Source organism: Channa argus, chromosome 5, assembly GCF_033026475.1.
Source record: "Channa argus isolate prfri chromosome 5, Channa argus male v1.0, whole genome shotgun sequence".
Taxonomy (NCBI): Eukaryota; Metazoa; Chordata; class Actinopteri; order Anabantiformes; family Channidae; genus Channa; species Channa argus.
The window spans coordinates 29,047,855-29,069,827 of record NC_090201.1 but is presented as its reverse complement, the minus strand read 5'-3'; the positions used below and the strand labels follow the sequence as shown (position 1 = coordinate 29,069,827).

At 42.6% G+C, this 21,973-nt stretch overlaps 1 protein-coding gene across 12 annotated transcripts in view; it reads right to left on the bottom strand.

Moving 5' to 3' along the window:
- LOC137127293 (dedicator of cytokinesis protein 3-like) overlaps positions 1 to 19,627 on the bottom strand; it is a 164,797-nt gene extending 145,170 nt beyond the window's left edge. For 6 of the 12 annotated variants that reach the window (XR_010914402.1, XR_010914403.1, XR_010914404.1 and 3 more), the window contains exon 1: positions 18,551 to 19,624. Coding sequence is in view for 8 of the 12 variants with exons in the window: in XM_067504084.1 (XP_067360185.1) it covers positions 18,551 to 18,587 (37 nt within the window). In the remaining 4 variants the exon portion in view is untranslated. Of the gene's footprint in view, positions 1 to 18,550 lie in introns of all 12 variants that reach the window. The other 6 variants (XR_010914405.1, XM_067504094.1, XM_067504093.1 and 3 more) reach the window with 3 other exon arrangements.
- Positions 19,628 to 21,973: the final 2,346 nt, after the last annotated feature.

Sequence of the window (21,973 nt, the reverse complement as noted above, 5' to 3'; positions counted from 1 at the left end):
CTTTTCCACTTCAGCCCAACACTTTTAAAGTTCTGACGATATGAACCAGCGGTTTGAAGCCATCGACTCTTGGCAGCCTGTCTGCAATAGCACACATCAATTAACGTATTAATGTGCATGGCTGCAGGTCAGAGCGGAGAGATGCCGCCACGGGGAAACGCCCGCTCTGCACTGTGAAGCCTGTTGGCTTGAGGAGCTGCTGGCACTGCCAACCGTCATCTGCCAGTATCTAACTCAATGTGTGCGTGTCTATGTGGACGGTGCCAGGGCTGGTCTGACATCTTGGCTTGTGCAAAGCACCGTGTCAGTTTAACAGCTTTAAGCCCACGTGGGTTGATATCATGCAGTATAACTTACAAATGCATGGTCGAAATGAACTCAAGGCAAATACAAATTGGCATCAAATTTTACAAATGAACCATGCAGCATGTACCAGTGGTGTAGTGTGTTTTGTGCTATGTTCAATAGACTTTAAATTATTGCTCAACATTTCGGTTTAGAGACAGAACTGACAGAAGGACCAAGAGAAAGGATTCTGAAGAACAGCTTCCATTACTGCACAGAACCGTTCTTCAGTTTGTCTCTGATTGAGCAGGACCTGACTTGTGACCTGATTTTGGACCTGGACCTGGACCTTGGAGCATCAGGTCTGCTGATACACACAACTCTACACCAGTCACACAAAAACTCCCCGCACACATCACCGCACAGATGATGATTCACTCTGTGCACCAGCTATTCTGCTCGACTCTTTGTGTGTTTTTACATTCACATTGGATCAAACAACCAGGTGTCAAGCATAATTGAAAAACACTAAATAAAAACAAATTTATAACCTGAAAATGTGTTTTAACGTCATTGCTGCCTTCAGCCCATTTCCAACTACAATTACTATCTTGCAGTTGTAAACGTCTTTAACGAACTTAACATGCATATCTCTATGCATGTGGACAATGTGAAGCATAATGCCTCCAGTCACAGCAGACACATAAAAAGCTCAGCAGCAAAGTGCAGACACACACAGAGACGAGCTGGTGAACGTGGAGCATCTAGCAGCTAGAAGGTCAGATAATTCCCTCAGGAGTTGGTTGACACCAAAGGCAGAATCTGCTCCTGGAGCAGGAAGTAAATGAAAATATCTTGTACTTCTACAGCCCAGCTTTAGTAATAATACTCAAAATTAATTAAATCATTTCATAGTGATTCATCACCTCCTGCACTATCAAAGTGTGAACTTTCAACACTTTGAACAGTTTAACCAGTTCACATCCAGCAAACATAACAAGGCACTATGTCACAAATGAACAGGAATGTTAGAAAACGGCAAAATGAAAACTGAAATGGGATTTTCTTGCTGTAATCATTGCTCCTGCTCAGTGCCCATAAGGACTTTTAATACTAAAGGCATGTTAGTGCAAGTGATGGCGACTAAGTCCAGATTCCTCTTTCTGCACTTTGTCTACCTGAAGCTCTAATGAAGCTTCAGCAGTCTGGGTTCATTAAACAAAAAGGGAATATTGCATACTTTGGACTTTTCACAGTGAATTAAACACAATACAATATTGTTTTCATATATATCAGGATATAAACCAAATCACTACTTTGTCCAGCTTAAAGGTTTCTGTTTACTCTTAAGTGTGATGTGAAGACATAAGGTTTATTTTAGATTTATTATTCAATTTACAGAAAAACACTTAACTTGTTGATCAACTCCAAATCAAAAAGTAAAATCTTCATCTTAAAATCTTAAATGTAAAACTAAAACCAGGTTCTCTGCTCTCTGCTACCTGTTTGGTTCTATTGTCATTATTATTGGCTGTTTGATGAAATAAGTTCTTTTGATCGTTTTATGGCCCAGCGCCAGAGAAAATGAAACAGTTTGTCCTAAGTTTGTCCTAAAAAGAAGATTATTTTGCAGGACATTCACTTAAAGATTAATCTGAAAGTTGGAAGCCTTAGGTTGTTTCAGCTGCAACATTAATGATTCAGACTGACAGGAAGTGAGTGTTTTTACTCTGAATAAATGATGTACAGAGACCTTTGCCATTATTCGTCAGGTGCACAATGGAAGCAGAAACAAAGAGAATGACTTTTTTAAAGGTGACACTGTTTAAATAAGATATACTATGTATGTAGTGAGGGAGGACATGAAGTTAGTTGGTGTGAGTGAAGAGGATGCAGAGGATAGAGTTAGATGGATTGGTAGTGGTCAAAGCTGAGTCGACTAAATGCTCGAACCAGCTCACCATTCATCCCTTCAAAATAAAGGCCCCAGCTTTAAAAGTGAGAGCTATGACATGAATTATTCACGTTCATTCATGGTGGGCACGGTTTAGATTGTCCTTTAATGAGCACAGAGGCCACTCTCACCTGGCCTCAGAGTTTAAACTCGCAGCCTGATGTCTATAACTTCCCTCTGAAATCAATAAGTACTGGAGTATTTATTTTAACCCATTTCAATGTCATCTGATGAGGATCTGACTGGCACCACAGTGAAGCCCCAAGCGTCCTAACTTCCCCTTTTCTTTTCTTTTTTTTGTCCTTTTCAGTTTATCCCGTGAGTTCAGGGTCCCCACAGCAGATCATTGTCTGCATGTTGATTTGGTAGTTTTTCCTTTTCCTTCCTGATGCAACAGCTGGGGTTCAGTGCTGTTAGGGGTTCATTGTATTGCCCAGACATATAGCCGGGACCGGGGATCGAACCACTGACCCTGTGGTCCGTGCATGACTGCCTTATCAACTACAGTCACCCCCTAAGCTTCCCAACTTCCCCTGAATCAAAAACCATCACCTTTCACTGTTCCACCACACACAGGTAGCATGTTTAACCTGGTAAACAACCTGAATTTATTGGCTGAGATCATCACGGCAGACACTGATGATGTGTGATAACAGATCCGAGCAGCTCAGACCAGCTTTGGAGCGACCGACTCGGCTACATGATGCTCCACTGGTTGTGGTTACAAATCTGCTTCGTGGCCACAGCAATTTGTGATTTGGCTGCTCGTTACCTAAAGTTTCCAAGAAGAGAAGAAGTCGCTATAATCAGCTGTCGCTCCTGTTGCTAGGTAACTGAAAAACAAGTTGTTAACAGATGCTGGATTTCCTAACCTTAGGAGGATCACACAGGATTGTCAAAGTTAGGATTTGCTTCTGTAAAACCAACTTGTAAAAACCTGGTCTTATTCTCGTCTAGTTTTAAACTTATGGTAAGTTTGTGTAATATGGCAGAAAACAAACACTCAACATCTAAAGCTGCGCGCGAATAGACCATTGTCTGGCAGCACTTTGTGGGTGCGACCAGATCGACTCTGAAAAACTGCTCCTCGTCCATTAGCCTGAACTCCATCTCTGTTCCAGTACGGTTTGTTTCTCTCTCTCTGTCTGGATACAGTTTGTCTGCTCTGCCCAAAAACACTACAGACAGACACAACAGGCCTTTACTTTTAAGGTAGACTAAAGTCTGTAACATGAAATATTGCATCGACTATTAACTTCATTCATTCGGTGAGAAAGAAACTTTCCTCCTCTGATTGTTTTGTATTTCCCAGTGTTTACATCAGGTCCTATGACAGGAAGTGAGTTCAAACACTGTGGACCTTCAGTTCCAAGAAGACTCTAAAAGACGCCTGCAGTAAAGTGACCGATAACGGTGTGTCTGAACACAGCTTGTTCCCTACGTATACATGATGCTCTGCATATGTTGGCACTTTTTTTATACTTACACCCCCCACACGGAAATAACTGGAAACTGTGGCTCCACTCATGATGTTCATCTTCTAGAATTGACGACAGACTCGTGTTTCTAGCAGTCGTCTGTTCCAAGCTGCTGTGAATTACACTCAGTGCTACATGTTAATGTGACTATAGATCCTCTGTCTTGCTGTTATATGCAGCCTGAGGACACAATGTTGTATTTTAATAAAAGCTCCTGAAATAATAACTGTTGGAGGTCACTTAATGATATCATGTGTCAGTGTTACGCACCTCAACTGGTACGTGACATTTGTCACAAACAAAAGATAAAGAGCATTTAATACAGCGCTAACATTTGAAACACACACATAGAGTAAGGTAGACTGAACAGGGAAAGCTAGAACAAACCCTGCCTGCAGCGAGGCAGCAAACCCAGAGCCAGTCGCCCGTCTGCACACACTTCACTCTGTCACGCAAGCCTAGAAAACCTCACAGTTAGTCTTTGAGTGTGTGTGTGTGTGAGAGATTTAAAGACAGGGACAAGGACAAAGTGTGTGTAAATGTGACATATCACACCAGCATGACTGAGACGTCTTCACAGATCAACAGGAGGAGCACGGCCATGTCATGTCCTACATACGAATGAGGCCACATCCAGGCAGCGACAACATGAAAGTGTGACAAGACAATTTACTTCCGTCTTCTTTCCCTCAGTGTGTCATGTTTTGTTTTTTCCTGCACCGCGAGGCAAACGTCACCATGCAAACAGTCCTGGTAAGAATCTGCTTAAAGCCATGAAAGACACAGTCAGTTCAGGTTAGAGACACAAAAACAACGTGGAGGACGTTGACAATGAATTTCAACACTGTTGCCGACAAGTTGTGTTAATGTGACGATAAACTGGAAACTTTACTAATGAGGTCGGGGGGAATGCAGCACTTCACGGTGCAGCATTTGCGCACACACACACACACACACACACACACAGATCATAACGTTGGAATACTGTACTGTACAGTTTGGCCATTTAAACTGGCATCAACTGGCTCTTATATTAACACTGAATCCAATCACTCTGTGCATATCAGCAGAGCTTTTACATCACTGTATGACGACATCAGCACATTTTACACATTTTACACTTTGCCTAACATTTCACGTTTATTTTTGGTCAGTTTCTATATCATTATATTTCTTTTGCTCATTTTGTGGCTCCACACTTTGCTTTTAGGTCATTTTCCAACTCTCTATTGATCATTTAGCATCTTTTTACTGACATTTTTACTTTTAGAAGCTCACTACAGTTTTTTAATCCTGTAAAAAACCCAACCAGTGTGTTGTAAAAAAATAAAAAAAGGTTAACTTGGAGGAGGGCTTTAAAACGTTAGTGAGTGGATCAACCTCACAGTTTGAAAAAGAGATGATTGGTGGGTTAATCTCCAGAGAAGCAGCTGGCAGTGATGAGATACATAAACACAACACGGGACGCACTCACACCACCTAATCCACACATAAAAACCTTGACAGAAGCACACACAGTAACACACACAGTGAATACTAATGCTTTCAGCTCTCTGGAAGTCTTACACACATTAATTCACACCCTCGTGCTCTTGCTCTCTCCAGCCATTACTGCCAGAAAGGCCAGGCCTAATCAGGTCAATGCAAACGTCCGTCAGTCCATCGGCTGCAATTAGAAAGTCATGGGAAGGGTGGCGACGGTGGGAGGTGGGTGAGGAGTAAAGTGTGATGGGGATGGAGAGAGAGTGTGACAGTGTGAGACTTCAGAGGAGCCGAGGTAGAGCGGGAAGTAATGCATGGAAGGAGAAGGAAGCACACAATGATAAAATGTTTAAATGGGAGGATACGTGTTAAACTCTGACCGTGCAGGCTGCTCTCCTCTGCTCTCAGTGACAAAGACTCCAACTGTCTCCACCCGGCAGTGATACATACAGGCCTTGACATTAATGTTTTTGCTCATCAGCCATTGTGGCTAGTAGGTCTCCAAAGTTAATAGCCACTCAACATTTTCACTGAAGACAATATTGACATATTTTAAACTGGAAAGAGAGAGAAAATCCATCCACCACCATGCTGCCCTGATACAAAATCCCCACCCTAACAGACTCCCCCCTTCACCTGTTCACTACCTTAAATCCCACAATCAGTGCAGTCTGATATTATCCGGGTTTGAGGGTTGACATGTGTGACAACACACTGATGAGCTACACTTTGTAGTGTCCCTGAATGCACCCTCCCTGCAGTCGCTACACTAAACCCTGTTTACATGAAAGAGGTGGACAAAACATTAAAACCACCTCTTCCTACTCCACTCGACTTTTACCTCAATAATAAACATAGAAAATAGAATTCATGGCAGAGATGCTGTGTTGGATTGGATTGTACAGGTGTACCTAATAAAGTGGCTAGTGTATGAGAGCACCAGATTTACTGTAAATGTCTCTTACTGTGAAACTATTTTACATGTAGTCTGATGCAAAGCCCAATACCACTCCACCATCACATGCACACAAAAAGACACAACAGAGAGGATTCTTTTCCACAGACCTAATTATTAATATAACAGAAAAAAGTAATTACACAGTGAACTGCTGAACCAGGAAAAACAGGTCATAGGGTCGTTGTCATTGTTGGTGTGAAAGGGGCGAGTAATGATGGTGAAGAAAGTCGTATCTCTGTGTCGTGTGTCACAGAATCTACACCTGCACAAAGTCCAAAATGCCAACTGCATGATTTGGAGGAAACATGCAACATAAAAAATACACTGCACAGTGACAAACACAAACTCAGCTTGTGAAGAACTGTAATCATGCAGGTTTTTCTGTTTCTCCACTGGCCTGAAACAATCAGCAGCAATATTTCACCAACATATTGTGTTTCCAAGAGTCCCAGGAAGCAGAGTATATACTTCACACACAGCTTTTACCATTGGCAACTGGAAGCGGACGTTGCTGTAAACCAATCTGAGCCACACATGGAGAAGCTGAGAGCTCCAGAGCAGCTCGTTGACCTCTGGCTTGTCCCTGGTCCTTCCTCATTCACAACCACTCAGTAAGGCCCATTACCAGCCTATTACAGTGATTCAGTGGGATGTTGTCTGCATGGTTTCCTGGAGGCAGACACACACACACACACACACACTCCCAAAATGAGATGTTTTACATTTGCTGCAAATATAATTCTAGTTCATATTAAATTTTCACTGACGTTAGCAAATTTGATTTGGTTACTTTTCCAAAGAATTTCATGCTTGTAATTTTGAAGCAGTGCCCGATGAACACATGTAGTAAGTATTTATAAAATGTACCTTTAGTATGTGAGGTCTCTCTCTTTTTGCTCAGACTTGCTCTATCGCTGCAAATGAGAGGGTACAAATAATGGAAAGCCATGGTTTTACTCCTAAACAGATGTTGTACCCTAAAGACTGAGTCCCATGAGTTAACACTGAAGTACACTAGCATTAGCTTTCTTCAACATTACCTTGGAAACTGCCCCTTCTGGGACACAAAAACAGGAAACCATTTCAACATGTGAACGTTAAAAACCACTGCAGTGCTGTATGTTTCTCTGCAAAAAAAAAAAAAAAAAAAAAAAAAATCAAAGCTAATATTTATCTTTTGTTCTGTGCCATAAAAACTCTTCAATGTGCTGCAGTTTCTTTTGATTTCATCAGCAACGTCTCCGAGGTCCAATTTAGCCTTTGGTACTGCTGAGCAAACACACACACACACAGATACATGTGTTTAACCACACACACCAACTTTCCAAAGCTCCTTCAATCACACACACTCACACACACACACACACACTGAAGCCCAGGCTCAGTGGAAGAAAACCCACAGTGCATCCAACACTGACGTGCAGGGTGAAGAAGCTTTAATGGGTTAAAGGAGGATGTGTGAAGACCTCAGAGCCTCTAAGGTTCACAGTATCATGCACTGATTGGTAAGAGTGTGTCCTCAGCCCCCACGAGTGAGACAGCTCTTTGTACACACACTCAAAACAAAACGTACTAAAAAGTGACTAACAGGCTGTGTGAGTTTTATCATAATCAATGTTTGGGTATTTACTACAGAAAATATTTTTCTTACAGCTGTGAATGTGGACCATCACAGTACACATCATGTGTACTGTGATGGAAGCAAAATGTTAAAATGGGTCCACAGCCGAATGGTTTGTATGCAAAAATAACATCAGCAATACAGCAGCATATGCTGCCATTTTCAAACAATAGCTTTTTCAGTTTGTTGTAATGACAATGAAATTTTTTGCATGGAGCGCTCATATGATTGATACAGTTATTTCCATTCTGACTAATTATATCTGTATTATCCCAAGTCATAGCCTGGTCCCTGACAATCACAGACCAAATACACACAATGATTAGGCAATGAGTACACAGGAGCCCTGTTGAAATTAAAGTAACTCAACATTAACACATAACGTTAAAATGTTATATGTCAATCAATGATACAATGAGGCTACAGTCTATTTTAGTCTTGTTTTAGAGCACGTTTCTGCAGTTGTGCACAAACGTGCTGAAAGAGCACAGTTCAGTGAACATGCAACTGCAGTAAACAAAGCTGGATGAATGTGAGCAGCGCTCTCTGAATCATCTTCTGTACCCCTGTTCACTCCAAGTGTGTGTGAGGTGTTCAGGGACAGACGTACAGAGAGTAGGTCAGTTGTGTTTTGGAAACACTAAGAGCAGAACGGTTTACTGCCCTGCTGCCTTCAAATGGCATTCAAATCCAATCTGTGTAATCATTACGATGACCTGTGACCAATTCCAGTGAACCCAGCGTCCAGGGTGATGATAACGGAAAGTGACATGAAAGTCAACCTCATTCTGACAACTGAATAAAACCTGAGGATGAGAAAGTGGAGCTTGATGGATGGCGCACAGGACCCATGTCACATCCATAAATAGCATTTCTATGTGAAATATTCATCAGACTAAGTGAGAGACAGATAGATGTATGAAAGGGAGGGAGGGAAAATACAGATTTAAATGAGAGATGTGAAGTTGACAGAGAGCAAGACATTTACAGACAGAGCGATGTGGACAAGATGTCCTGTAACCTGTGTGGGAGAAACAGGGAGAGCACATAATTGGGCCATGGCATCTGCCCCCACGCCTGGGGGGCAGATCACCCATCATTTGTCTCCACTCCCATACAGAGAGAGCTAGAGAGGCTCAGGGCACAGAAAAAAAAACTACATAAAGGACAATGTTCTGTGTGAAACGCAGAAATAAATACAAATGTGGAAGAAAATGAGGAGGCGGTAAACTTTCTTCACCCTGCTGCTGGAATAAGTAATTGTTTCTCTCACCTTCAGGTGCGGCTCATTAAAAGTCGGCCCCGGCTTTGTGTGTGGAGACACTGTCGAGCGTGAGTCACTGCACAGAAAGCCCAGGAACACATGGTGGGCAGCGGACCAAAATGTACCGCGCAGTAGGCGGTGGGTCACGGATCATCTGGGATATGTCAGGAATTAAATAGACAACTGTTAAACTAACTTCTGCCCTGACATTTAGAGGATTTTTGTTTTCTCTCCCAAGCTTGGAGTGGTGATTTATTACTCAGTGTTTTTCCCTCAGATCCTCCCACAAGAAGAGGATTCAACACAAGTGGTCAATATGTGAAATGAAGCTTAATCAGGTGTTTTCAAACCTGACAGATGAGCAGACATCTTTTATTTTTCCTGAAAACTGTCTGTAAAAGCAAGAGCACAACTAAACTTGCAACTCTCATTCAGGTTCCACAAAATCACAGATTCAAATTTACACATTTCTTTTTCCTGAGTGAACCTGCTATGAACATCATTTGCCCTTAATGTAACCATCTACATAACTATATTGCAGGTCCATGTCTCAGCTGCAGGACTGCAAACATGATGAGCGCAGCCTTTTTAGGCACCAATCAATATGTGTCGAGACAGTCAGGCTGGCATTGCACTTTCAGGAAACTACGGTGGCTCAGAGAATTCAGGAAGAGCTGATGGTGCCGGTAAAAGGGGGAGGGGGGGTTGGAAAGAGCAAACGGTTGGACAGAAATGATAAGGACAAAAAGGAAACAAACACTATGATTATGACTATCGACACATGTAGAGTCTAATTAACGCACGACATTTAAAAACTATAATAAATTGATCCTCTTAGCATCCAAAAGTCTCTTTGACAGCATGTGAGCAGACTAAACATAAACATGGGACTTCTTTCCTCTGATCACACCAACTTAACATCTGCCCTGAATCCTGAAACAACTTTAATACAACTCTAAACTTTGTTTTGGGAGGTTAAGGCCAAAATGTGTGTTAGTGTGAGGCGCTGATCATGGAGACGCTGCTCTCTCCTCTGGATGGAGGCTGAGAAGTTGGGCGCGTTGTTATGGCGATAGTTTAAGCAGTCTTGGCCAGGGTGTCTGCGGAAACCGAGTGTAACCATAACGACGACGGAACTCTCCTCTAGAATGTTGCTGTGTTAACGCACACACAAAATCTGGACACCTGCCAGAGATTCAGTCCACATCCAAACCCAGAGCTCATCCACTGAAAAAAGAAAACTTTAACACCTCAAACACAAAGTTAAGTTTCAGATGTTTATTCTATTTCAAACTTGCACTTAAAAAACAAACACTGCTGTTTTAAAGGATGAGGCAGCTAAACACAACCCACTTCCCCAAAAACCAGAGCCACACAGGCTGAGAGAGGAAAGCAGATTAGAGAGAGACGTTGTTAGCCAGCGATATGAACTAAAACAACTAACCAATGTCACTTTGCGGACTTGTAAAGGTGATGGAGCATTCCATATAAATGTGAAACAAAAAAATTACACTGGCTGAATAAATTATTTGATTAAAAATCTTCATATTTTGTTGTGGAGCATCTCTTTAATCTGCACAGACTGCGTGGAGTAAATCGGGGCCACTGGAATGAGATTTAAGGGATGTTTCTATTTCTGAGACGGCCACTAGAAGTGAGGGGGGGGGTCCATCAGGAGGTTGTTGGTTTTCATATAAAGCCAAATAAAGACAGGAGGAGTTACAGATGGAGGCAGCAGACTGAGAGGCAGCATGACAGGGACAGGGATTAAAGTCTCAAGTCTAAAGATAATCTCTGAGTGGAGTTTAAAAAAAAGACCCTCTCAGAGTGTTGGGGGGGGCACACACATGCATACACACATAAATACATACAGCAGCCTGCATGTACACAGAGACACAATGAATCCACACTTTGAGTTCAGACCAGTTCAAGCAGTGAGATCCTTTATTTGAGGAGCTGTGTGTGAATAAGGAACTGCTTTAAACTCCACCATCACACTGCATCACGGCAGCTGCCGAACTTAGTTTCTGTAAGTGCCTGCTGTTCAAAAGGCAGCCTAATGTTCTAGGCTACACACTGCCTGGGGGGGGGGGGGGGGTGTCAGTGTTGTTGCCAGTTATTCACAGACTATGATGCACGATTCACCGTCACCGACCAAGCAGAGAGCTGGGAAAGGCGTGACGCACACACAGCGTAGAGCTGCTGGTTGGCTGCATGTGATGAACTCCAGCCTACGTTTGAAGACCCTCAGCTGCTCTGTCGTGACTTACTGTCCGCTGCTCCACAGCAGAAGGAAAAGAGTGGAGGCGAGGATGGAGTGAGAAGCTCTGCCTGGCTGGGTGTGTTTCAGAACCATGGACAGCAGCTCTCACGCTTCAGACTTCTGAGCTTTAAGCCTCCTCACATCACGTGTGATGGGGGGGTAATAGTGTTTGCTACTTTAATAGTACGGTCCCCACACACAGTAAGCTGTTTTGTGTTATAAAGACGTCTGCTCCTCCCCCGACACACACACAGACTGAGAAGAGCAATATTTAGACACAGCACCTGTCAGTGTTTAGACTGCCACACACATAATTGTATGTTAGCAAGTCAAACCATCCTCCTTTTCCTGCAGCCGACGATTTCACCCACCTATTGTGATCTGACACTTCCACAGTTATCAAGCATCTCTGCTGTTACAGGGTTAAGCTCATTAATGCTACTGCTGCTTATAACTACACTTCTTTTTCACAGCAAATAATAATTTGTGATGTAAAGACAAAAGAACATTGTGCTCAAACAAAAACAGGGTGCGCAAGTCAAACTCCACAGAACAAAGCCTGAACCTCAGTGCTGATGTCTGACATATTGAACTAAATCAAACGTTCACATCTCTAATTTGTGAACTTTAAGTGCAAATTTTTCTTGAGAGATATTTGATAAAGTCTGATTTGTTTGCATACATCTGGAGCTCACAGAGAAACTAATGTGAACCAGCTCATAGAGACGCGGCCTGGAAATGTGTCAGGATTTTCTCAGAGCTTAGATCTTTATTGAATTTTTCCCAAATACGATTCCAGAAAAAAAAAAAAGATTAGAGTTTGTCCCACTAAAGCCCAGGTAACTCACATGCTGCCTTTGAAGAACACAGATCGAAGCCAGTAACTAGAGCACAACACTGAACGAGCTAAATGTTCTACAGAAGTTCTGTTAGCTGGCAGTGAGTCTCAGCGACAACCATACATCCATGTTTGTCCATATTTAGTGTCCTCTGCTGGTCCTACAGCTACTCTGAGTCTAACTTTTAAATGAATAAACAGTTCTCTGACAGTGTGTCTGCAGAGACGACTTCACCTTCTGTTTAGCAGAACAATCTACATCTGGCAACACAATACCACCAACACACCAGCTCAGCATCTCTTCACCGTCTCATTAGGTCTCCCTGCAGCTTTTACTGACTCTGCTCTGTCCCTCTCTCAGCATAGCAAAGACTCACTATCGTTAGTATAAAATTTGCATTATATGTGTCATTCATCTACATCCAAACACATGTAAAGGCATCAGTTACCCAGACCTGTAAACCAGCGTGCAGCAGCACTAATGATACAGTTAGTCATGTAGTTACGGATGGAGAAAGTCGGCTTGGGTTGATTGCAATGTCCTTTAAGTCAAACCACAAATGTTTTTTTTACTAAACAAAGTAATTTTTGCGACCAAATTGTGACGTTTACATCAGTTGGACTGAAGTGTTTGAGTGTTTCCATGACAACAGAGTTGTTGTACACCCAAGAGACGGTCATTTAAGACGGAGGACAATAATCTAACACTCCAACATATTCTGCGGTACACTGTCAGTACCAGTGACTGATCAAACACGATGACATCTTGTCCCAATTAACAGCTGCTAAACAGCTCGCTGTGATTTTATCGTAATCAGAGCCGAGCAGGTGAGTGTTGAGATGCCTATTTAGAGACACTTCAGCCTGACAACAGCGACACACTGACATGTTAAAGCACATGAATCAGCACACAGTTGCACGAATGAAATATATCACATCACGTCATCCAAATGGAAATTTAAACACGAAAGGTGGTTAAACATCATCTTTTTTTTTATTAATTGAATAATCTATAAATATTTTCCCGTTAAGCTCTTTTTTATTCTTCAATTAATAACAGTCAAATTACCAAAAAATTTAATTTGAATTCATGAATCACTAAACTGCTAAATATCAGCAGCAGAGTCTGAGCGGTTCACAGCCTGTCTTCAGCAAATGTGAGTGACTCAGAAGGGTCGAAGCTGTTTTTTCAGCTTTGCTTGGAAAATCCTTTCAGCGCTGAAGCATTCACAGTGCAGGTTCTTTTTGGAAAGGCTTTTTCTATTATTCTCATTATTCACAGATCTTTTTCCCAAAATGTTGATTTTGCATGTTGTTCCTGGGAATTTCCTCAGACTGACTCCACAGTCTAAACACATATGTTGACCTCAGACCTGCACTATCCAGGTGACAAGACCAGGGTGTGCACTACCTCTTTACCAAGGCTGTTACAGGGGCCCTGTAGGACCTAAACAGGTTAAGTGGTTTATAAAATGGATCAAACTGTTAAGAAGAAAGAGTCAAATTGAACGGATAGGCTCTACGCCTTAGGGCTGATACGCTCTAATAGCTGTAATTTTATTTTAATGGCTACATTACAGCACACAACTATAAAAATCAGCATTGAATAGTATCAGTGAAGCTTTCCACGGTGCATGAAGGAATTAGAGAGGGAGGACAATTGCCCGATGCCCATGTCACCAAAGGGAGACTAGAGAATTACTATATAACATACAAACCTTTAAAAGACTAGATGACCAAATAGAACCTATGTGATATTTGCTGGTTAATTCGTTGCTTTGAGATGTGATTAAAAGGCCAAGCTCGCACCCCTGAGGAGCAGAGAAGAGGGAGTGTTGGAGCAGGAGCAGAAGCAATCAGCTCCATTTGCTTTCAGTTTCCATACACAACGTGGATATTTCAGCATGTGGGAGAATTCTGCTCGACTTAATCATGTGTCGGTGGGGGAGTCAGAGCAGAATTCCTCAGAGACGTCGCTCCTGGCACATAAAGCTTCAGGCAGGAGCATCAGAAAGTAACACTCTGCAGTGTTTGATGGATAAAAAAAAAACACATCAACACACACATTAAACCAGCTCTTTCTTACATCCTTATATTTTCTTTTATGGAGCTGTGCAACATTTTCGGAAAACCCATCTTTCTTTTAGTAACTTAGTACAGCCACAAACATTTTCCAGTCTACATTTTGGTCACCTGAAGATGCCTTGTAGCTACAGTTTACAGAATAAAAGCATCCAATTCTTGCTGAGATATGTAAAGATTCATCATAAAGTGGTGCTCGGTTATTGGTTTTCTCAACTCAGATCTCGTTTATCTTGAGTTCCATTTTGCAAAAGCTCACGGGAGTTTGCACAAAAAAGGTTTACAGCACAAAGAGCTAAATCAGGTCAAAGGATGGACGATTGTGCATCACACTTCAGTCACAGTGACAGAAAGAGTTTTTGAGAAAGAGGACTTCTCAGCCAAAAATGGGGAAACAAATGGGTTTATTCATTAAAGGTGATGAGCACATGCATCAATGAGGAGCTGTTTGTGATAAACAGCTAAGAAGAAAAAGACTTTCACTGTGACAGAGTTTTATCACAGTGCACACTGGTGAACGCCTGCTATGGTGAGAGGAGTGTGTGTGTGTGTGTGTATTTTCTAACATCTTAACAAGCATCAGAATTAGTGAAAGGCCCAATGTGTGTGTGTTTTAAGTCCCATCAAGTAGGATTCAACAAATCAAACTGTTCTGAGTTACATTAAGCAGAAATCTGGAAGCTTGGGACAAAGAACAGATTCAGCTTTCAATGTGTGATTTACAAACTTTCTCAAATAAAACATTTACTTTGGCTAATGGCATCGTTCAGCAGGTGTATTGCATAAGAAGTCTGTCTGTCTCTCGGTGCGTCTGTTTGTGTGTCTGTTTGCGTCCTGTGAGTGTGAGAACCGAGTGCTGAGCTGTGCAGCCCTGGGGGAGGTGAAGCTACATTCAGGGGCCTCTATGGGTGCCACAAAGCTGCATTCATCAAACTGAATAGCTGTTTTCTACAAGCAGGCACTGGTCAGCCCAGCTCCATTGGACGGCCTCTATGAGCTACCACTCTCCCTGCCTTGGTATGCAAAGCCGGGTCCAGCAAAAACACAAAGGGCTGGATTAACACAAAACACACTTACATGAAAACACTGAAGGGATACGTGACTCTCCACTTTCTACAGATTTCTAGACCTGAATTCTCATTCTTTACTTTTAAAAGGAACATTAAGGATTTCCTGTTTCCTTTCATCTTTTGTCTGTACCAGCTCCGCCATTGCTCAACGCTGATATGCCAACGATCATTTACTGTCACTCTGAAGACAAAGTACATGCAGCACTTTCTTCCAAATTGTTGCAATTTGAATACGTGTAGACAGATGATTGAAAAACAAAAACAAAAAAAAAACATGACAAAGTATCAGCAATTCACAGTAGTGAACTACAATCCACATCAACTACATGTGTAAATTCTTCTCTCCACTTTGTTCCTCTGTCCAGATCCAAATTACATTTTTACTCCCTGAAATGCAATTTTTCCAAAATGGATCCATAATGTATAAATATAAAAAATTAAATCACAAGGGGACATGAGCCATTGCCTTCTTCTGTCAGTCCCAAGTCCAGTTAAATACAGAGGGTTGTGTCAGGAAGGGCATCCGACAAATCTGACTTCCATATAGTTCACGGCTGGGGTTAACAACGACCAACACCGTCTGTCTGTATGACCCTAATAATCCTAGTTTAAAATTCAAAACTGAGAAGTATGAGCGGGAACTAGCTCATTTTAATCTCTGTGAGCTGAACTTGAAGCAGATTCTTTACATGAACTGCACAACACCGCTGACAACGGCGGCTTTGTGTTTTAGTGAGCACAGGGAAAATGGACATTTGTAGAAATGCTGTCATACTGGTTATCAAACTGATGGAGGCAGAAGTAAAAGCAGTTTCCATGCAGAAAGAAAACAGGTCCTGATTTAGTTCTTCCCAATTCTGTCCTGTAAACTGTTAATTCTATTTTATCATAGTTGATAAAATATAAACAATGTGATGTGCAGAAACAGAAATCCAGCCATTATCTGTAACCATTTATTCTATTTGGGTCATTGGAGGGCAGGAGTCTCTCAGCTGTCAGAGGACGGGGTCGACCCTGGACTAAACTCTAGTCTGTTTCAGAGAGACATTCACAGACAGACAATCATTCACACCTTTGGCCAATTTAGAGTCACTAGTTAACATAACATGCATGTTTTTGGACTGTGCGAGGAAATTGGAGGAAACCCACACAAGCCCTGGGAGAACATGTGAACACACAGACAGGCTGCACTTGGACCATGACCTAACCGTGAGGCAGCAGTGCTAACCACTGCACCAACACGTGGCTCCGTAATAATAATAATAATAATAATAAGTTTCAGGATCATTTCTGTCTTTACAGATTAAACAGATACCATCCCTCAGCACCCTGCAGAGTGAAGCCTGCCTCATATGAACACTGAATGTTCAGTGTGATCTAGTTAACAAAGAGCAATATTTAGAGCTGCCTTCCCACGCTGTGGCACCGTCACATTATCGTGACGCGGTCCTTGCATCATGTCTGTCAGCTTGCACTCTGAATCCTTGTGAGCTGTGGTGCAGTTCTGATTTTGGTGCTAAAGGCTGCTAGCAGAGTGAATCAAGACACCGCAGCAGTCAGCCACAGCTGGAGTCTGTTGAGGGAATCAAGCAGCCTCTCATTCAAATTCAGGTAATGTTTTTCTATCCAATTAAGTGTCTGCCAGAGTCATGATTCCCCACATTGACTTCCTGTCAGGACAGTCCCGACTCCCACCCCCCTCCACCGCAGATGCTGCTGGAGGGTTTTGCCTGATTGGTCACTTGGAAAGACCCGGCCAGCTGTCAGTCGATAGCACTGACTACTGGGGAGGAGGTCTGGCACCTCGCTTAAATCCTTATGCTAATTTTGTTGGACTGTGCAGGATTGTTTTTCACACTGCACTCGAGCTGCATAGGTGGTCTCACAGGCCCACTAATCAAAAACTGTTCGAGATTTTGGGTTCTCATCAAAACCCTTTCTCACACTGTTTTGGATGAGCAAAAGCAGCAAATACTAAACTATCGTGGGACTATATTCTCATGTCGTTAAAACAATAGGGAAGAACTGTGTGACTGTCTCCTGATGACCAAACAGAACAAGAGTTACGTCGTGATGCCCTGGGGATGTTTGCCTCTCTGACTACGTGATAAAATGGGCCACAACTGACAGCTGGAGGTGGTGGTGGATACAGTGCTTCACAATCTGAAAGCAACAAGATGAGACCAGTGTGCAGCAGCATTTCCTGTGAGATGTTACCTAACCTAACAGAGGTGTCAGGAAGGTCCATCCACACAGGGTGGTTCAGTATATGAAATTTAGATTTATGTCACAAACTGTCTCCAAGCTTGTAACCAATCAAACCAAGAAAGAAAACACTATCACTAATGGACTGTGTGCAGTGAATGGATGAGTGAAAGTGTGTGCAAGCTACCAAAGGAGGAAAAACTTAAACAAACCAAAACCTGGAAGTTTTGGTTATCAGGAGAGAATGAATAAGAGCGATGTAACCTCAACTGAACCCTTCACAGGTGTCACCATGAGGAAACGACCCTCCCTGCAGGAAGGACGGGCTAAAGGGGGAGGGGTTTAAATATACCTTACTGCACCATAATCAACAAGCAGTTCTGCTTTTCCCACTGCATCCCTCCAAAGTCCACAGGTGCAGGTTTAAGAGAGTAAGCAGAGGCAAAAGCCACTTTTCAAGTTCCTCAGTTTCCTTTACAAACACGCATGTGGAGGAAAAAACCTGCTGCAGGTGCAACAAGTTAATCACAACATGGACCAGGTCAGCAGATGTTACAGACAAGACAGGCGGACAGTTTTAAAGGACAACAGTGGGAGCAGTAATGGACACAAGGTGCGCAGACTGTGGAGGAAGAGAAACTTCGGCTCCTACTCCGAACACATTCACTTTCATTAGACCACAATAAATCACTGGTCAGCGACCTGCACTGCTCCTTCCCTCAGCATGTTAACATCCACTGTAACAGCTCGGCTCAGCTGACAGAAGAAGAGACGTCAGGGCTGAAACCTTGATGAAACCAGCACCAAAACGTCCACTATGGCCTAAAGCACCACGCACACGTCTCCATACTGAAACGGTTTTGGAGACCATAAAGTGAACCATGTCCCTGCAGAGTTCCACACACCCACATTTCCTCTCCACCTCACGATGTGGCACCAAGCATGAGAAGCGCAGACGGACCCTCAATAACGAAGTACAGTTTGACAGGCAAACATTAGGTCCAGGACAGCATGTACACAGGACATCCACACAAACACGGATGAACTCACCCACTCCGATTTTCTCGTCCTCCGTCGGCGTCCACATGATGTCCCCCTTGTTCAAAAAGCAAAGTCCACGAGAAACTACAATAACCCGACGCGTCGCTTCATGGGAATCCTACGTAGGGATCAACAGGAGAGGGGGAGAGACGGGAGGACCGGAGAGGAAAAGTTACTTCAGGTGTGTCAGGTGACACCAGGACCGGAATACAGATCACTGTTCAGTTGTTTTAGAGCTGGAGAAGAACAGGTGATGTTTCATGCCCAGCCAAGATGACGCGTGGCGCAGTGTGTTTGTCCACGTCCGTTGCCTCGCTGCGAGCATGAGACAGACTGAACACGCCTGTTTCCTAAAGCAGTGAGAGAATAAAGTGTTGTAGATTCAGAGACATGTTCTGTGTAGATGACGGAGGAGCTCTGCTATGGTAAAAAATACTATCAAACAACAGTTTCAGTTGGACGAAGCAGTCAAACTAAAAAACCGCGAGGACGTTTTGGGAATATTACGCATCGAAAGCGCACAAGAACGCGTCTGTCCAGTGAGAGGATAAAATCTGTGGTCGTGAAGGACTTCCCGTCCTCTCAGTGCAGCATCTCTCTCGCTCCGTGATGTCTTTATTCACTGCTACGTCTGTCCGACTCTCCTGCTGCAGCCCAACAAACTTGTTGAGATAAAATGCAGGAACCACCGACGGTCCAGTCCGGTCCGTTCCGCTCCGGTCAGTGCTCGGCGTCGGACGGGAGGGTGGTGCGGAGCCAGCAGCAGGGAAGCCTTCATCAGTTTAAGAGGATCAGGAGACTGGGAATCCTACAGAGAGGGAGGGTGGGGAGATAATGATTGTGAGTGGTTGAGAGTCGTTGGTCCGCTGCTCCACCCGATCATTACAGGTCGGTCACTGGAGACGTGACGCGCCCACAAAATTGGCACATTGTGCACTGAGGGACAACCGTGTGCGCACTCTCATTCCTCTGGTCATTCATGAGAGAGAGGGAGGTCGGACACATGAAATCGACGCTGCATGGAAGTGGTGTGCACCCCCCGCTCCAACCCAAAGCAAAAAGTCAATTAATTCTCGTGTGGAAGAATCCACTGTCAGAGAGAAGTGAAGGGCTTGGCTCAACACCTACTGTTCAGTGTGATACGGGGGGTGGTGCACTGCACAACAGCAGAACCTCAGACTCACACACATTCCGACGAAACCACCGACTTACGGATCCTGCAGACGTACTGCGCCACCATGCGTATATTCCTGAGCAACACACCATTTCACCTCTTAGTGTGGACACACAGTCCTGCTGCACACAGTGCAACTGGTTCATCGGGTAACCATGGTGATCTCCAGGGAATCTAATTAAGAAAGACACTGATATACTCGGGAACGGGTTTGCTCACCACTGTACTGCACTATGCAGAAGCTCCATCGTTGGTTCCATCATGGAAGCGTCCTCATCCATTCTGTGGCACAACAACGAGCTCAAACATCAAACAACTATGACCAGACACAGGAAGAACAAGGATCCCTGCTGCAGACTGTGTGCCACTCAAGTACAACACTGTAGGAATGGTTGGCGTTAGATCCCAAAGCTTGAGAGAGCTTTCTGAGCTACGTGAAATTTTCCCCCTATATCCTGTAAACATTACATGCACAATTCATTCAGTGTTACAGAGGAAAGTGAAGGGATCTTTTAGTATTAAATTATACATTGACAGTGTCAATCATCATCAGAACTTTTAAGGGTCAAAAATGACAGACTCAACCTCATGTGTCTTTGACCCCCACTCCCCAAAATACCAAGAAAATTATTACGTATTTTTATTGGTATAGGCTGATAAAAAAAGTAAATGAAATAAAAAATCAAATATTGTTTATGAGTCCTATGAGGAGTAATATTAGTAGTATACTGCAGTATATACTTGGTATACAATGATAATCCCTAACATGGAAATTTAATTTGACAGTAAAGAAGTAAAAAAAATGTGATGATGCTTTAATATCAAATTCTAATCAATAATTGCTGCATATCGTAAAGTAAGTAATTGATTAACCGTGTTACTGTAGGTTCATCACATTTAGAGGCAAATTCTTGTTAATATTAAACCTCAAACCAACAGTGAGAACTCGTGATAAATGCAGGTTTTACCAGGTTCTCTCGAAATAACATTTCCACAGTCTGTTAAAAGAACAACTCGAGAGTTCTGGAGGGTTTCTGTTCTCAGAAACTATAAAAAGGTATTTCAATTAAAAATCTAACTAAGTAATGTGGTTTCAGTCTAAAGGCTCCAAATGATGCCTGAAGGACACAGACTACAATTCACTAACAAAGCAGGTTCTTCCATTTCTTCATCATGTAAAAGCTAAAATAATCTATAAATTTAAAAAAAAAAGAAGGTAAAATTAAATGAAACCTACATGTTCTGACTTTGAAGAACAAATTAGTCACTACTGCAATAGAAGGAGTAGTTCAGAATATTTTACCTTGGTCTAATAGAAACGTGACTGCTGGTCACTCTTCCTGCTTTGCAGCGTTTGTGAAAGTTTCCACCTAGAACACAACTACACTGTAAGAAATTCAGACCTCAGTTCATGTGGGGAAAAAAGTTCACCTGAGATTCATGACATTTTAAGTCCATAGTCCAAAACAAACTTTCACTGCATTTTCCGTTGATAGTCCTTCATCTGTTGCCACGTGTCTCAGTATTGTTTACTGTCAAAGGCATAATAAGCCGCCCCCCAAAAAATATATCCAGTGCAGCTCAGTGAAATGTCATGGGTCTCAGGTGGACTTTGAAGTGAATCTTGTCCAAGGCTTTACAGCTGTACACTTATTTCCCACAGTTTAGTCAAATTGAGGTGGAAATATGTGCAGATAGCAGGATTTTTTTTTATTTTTTACCCCTTTCATGTCAGGTGCACAGTACTCAAGTTTCTAAGATGTTAACAGTGGATGTTAACATGCTGAGGGGAGGAGCAGTGCAGGTCGCTGACCAGTGAAAGCTTGGGGGAAAAAAAAAAAAAAAAATTCCTTTACAGTTCTCATTAACTAAAAAAAAAACATTTTGGGGGATGATTATAATTTCACTGAGCCATTGTGTAGAAAGCTGCTCTGGATGGATTGAAATAGACATGCAGGCCTACAGCCTAAAAAGCAGCTCTATTCTGAAGAAAAACAGGATATTGTGAATATTTACAAGACACTGTATACACGAAGATATGGAGCATTTACCTTTGTGATCTGGCTAGATGATCTTCAAATACACACATGCTATTTGGGGAATGTCACATTTACTATGAGAAGAGAAATGTGTATTAGTGGTTAATTTTTCCATAGTAGGAGAATGAGTCACCAGTAAAATGTATGTGGTTTTATGTTGTTTACCACCTTTATGAGACTCTTCAGATTTTACCAACAATCTGGAAAAACTACTAACTT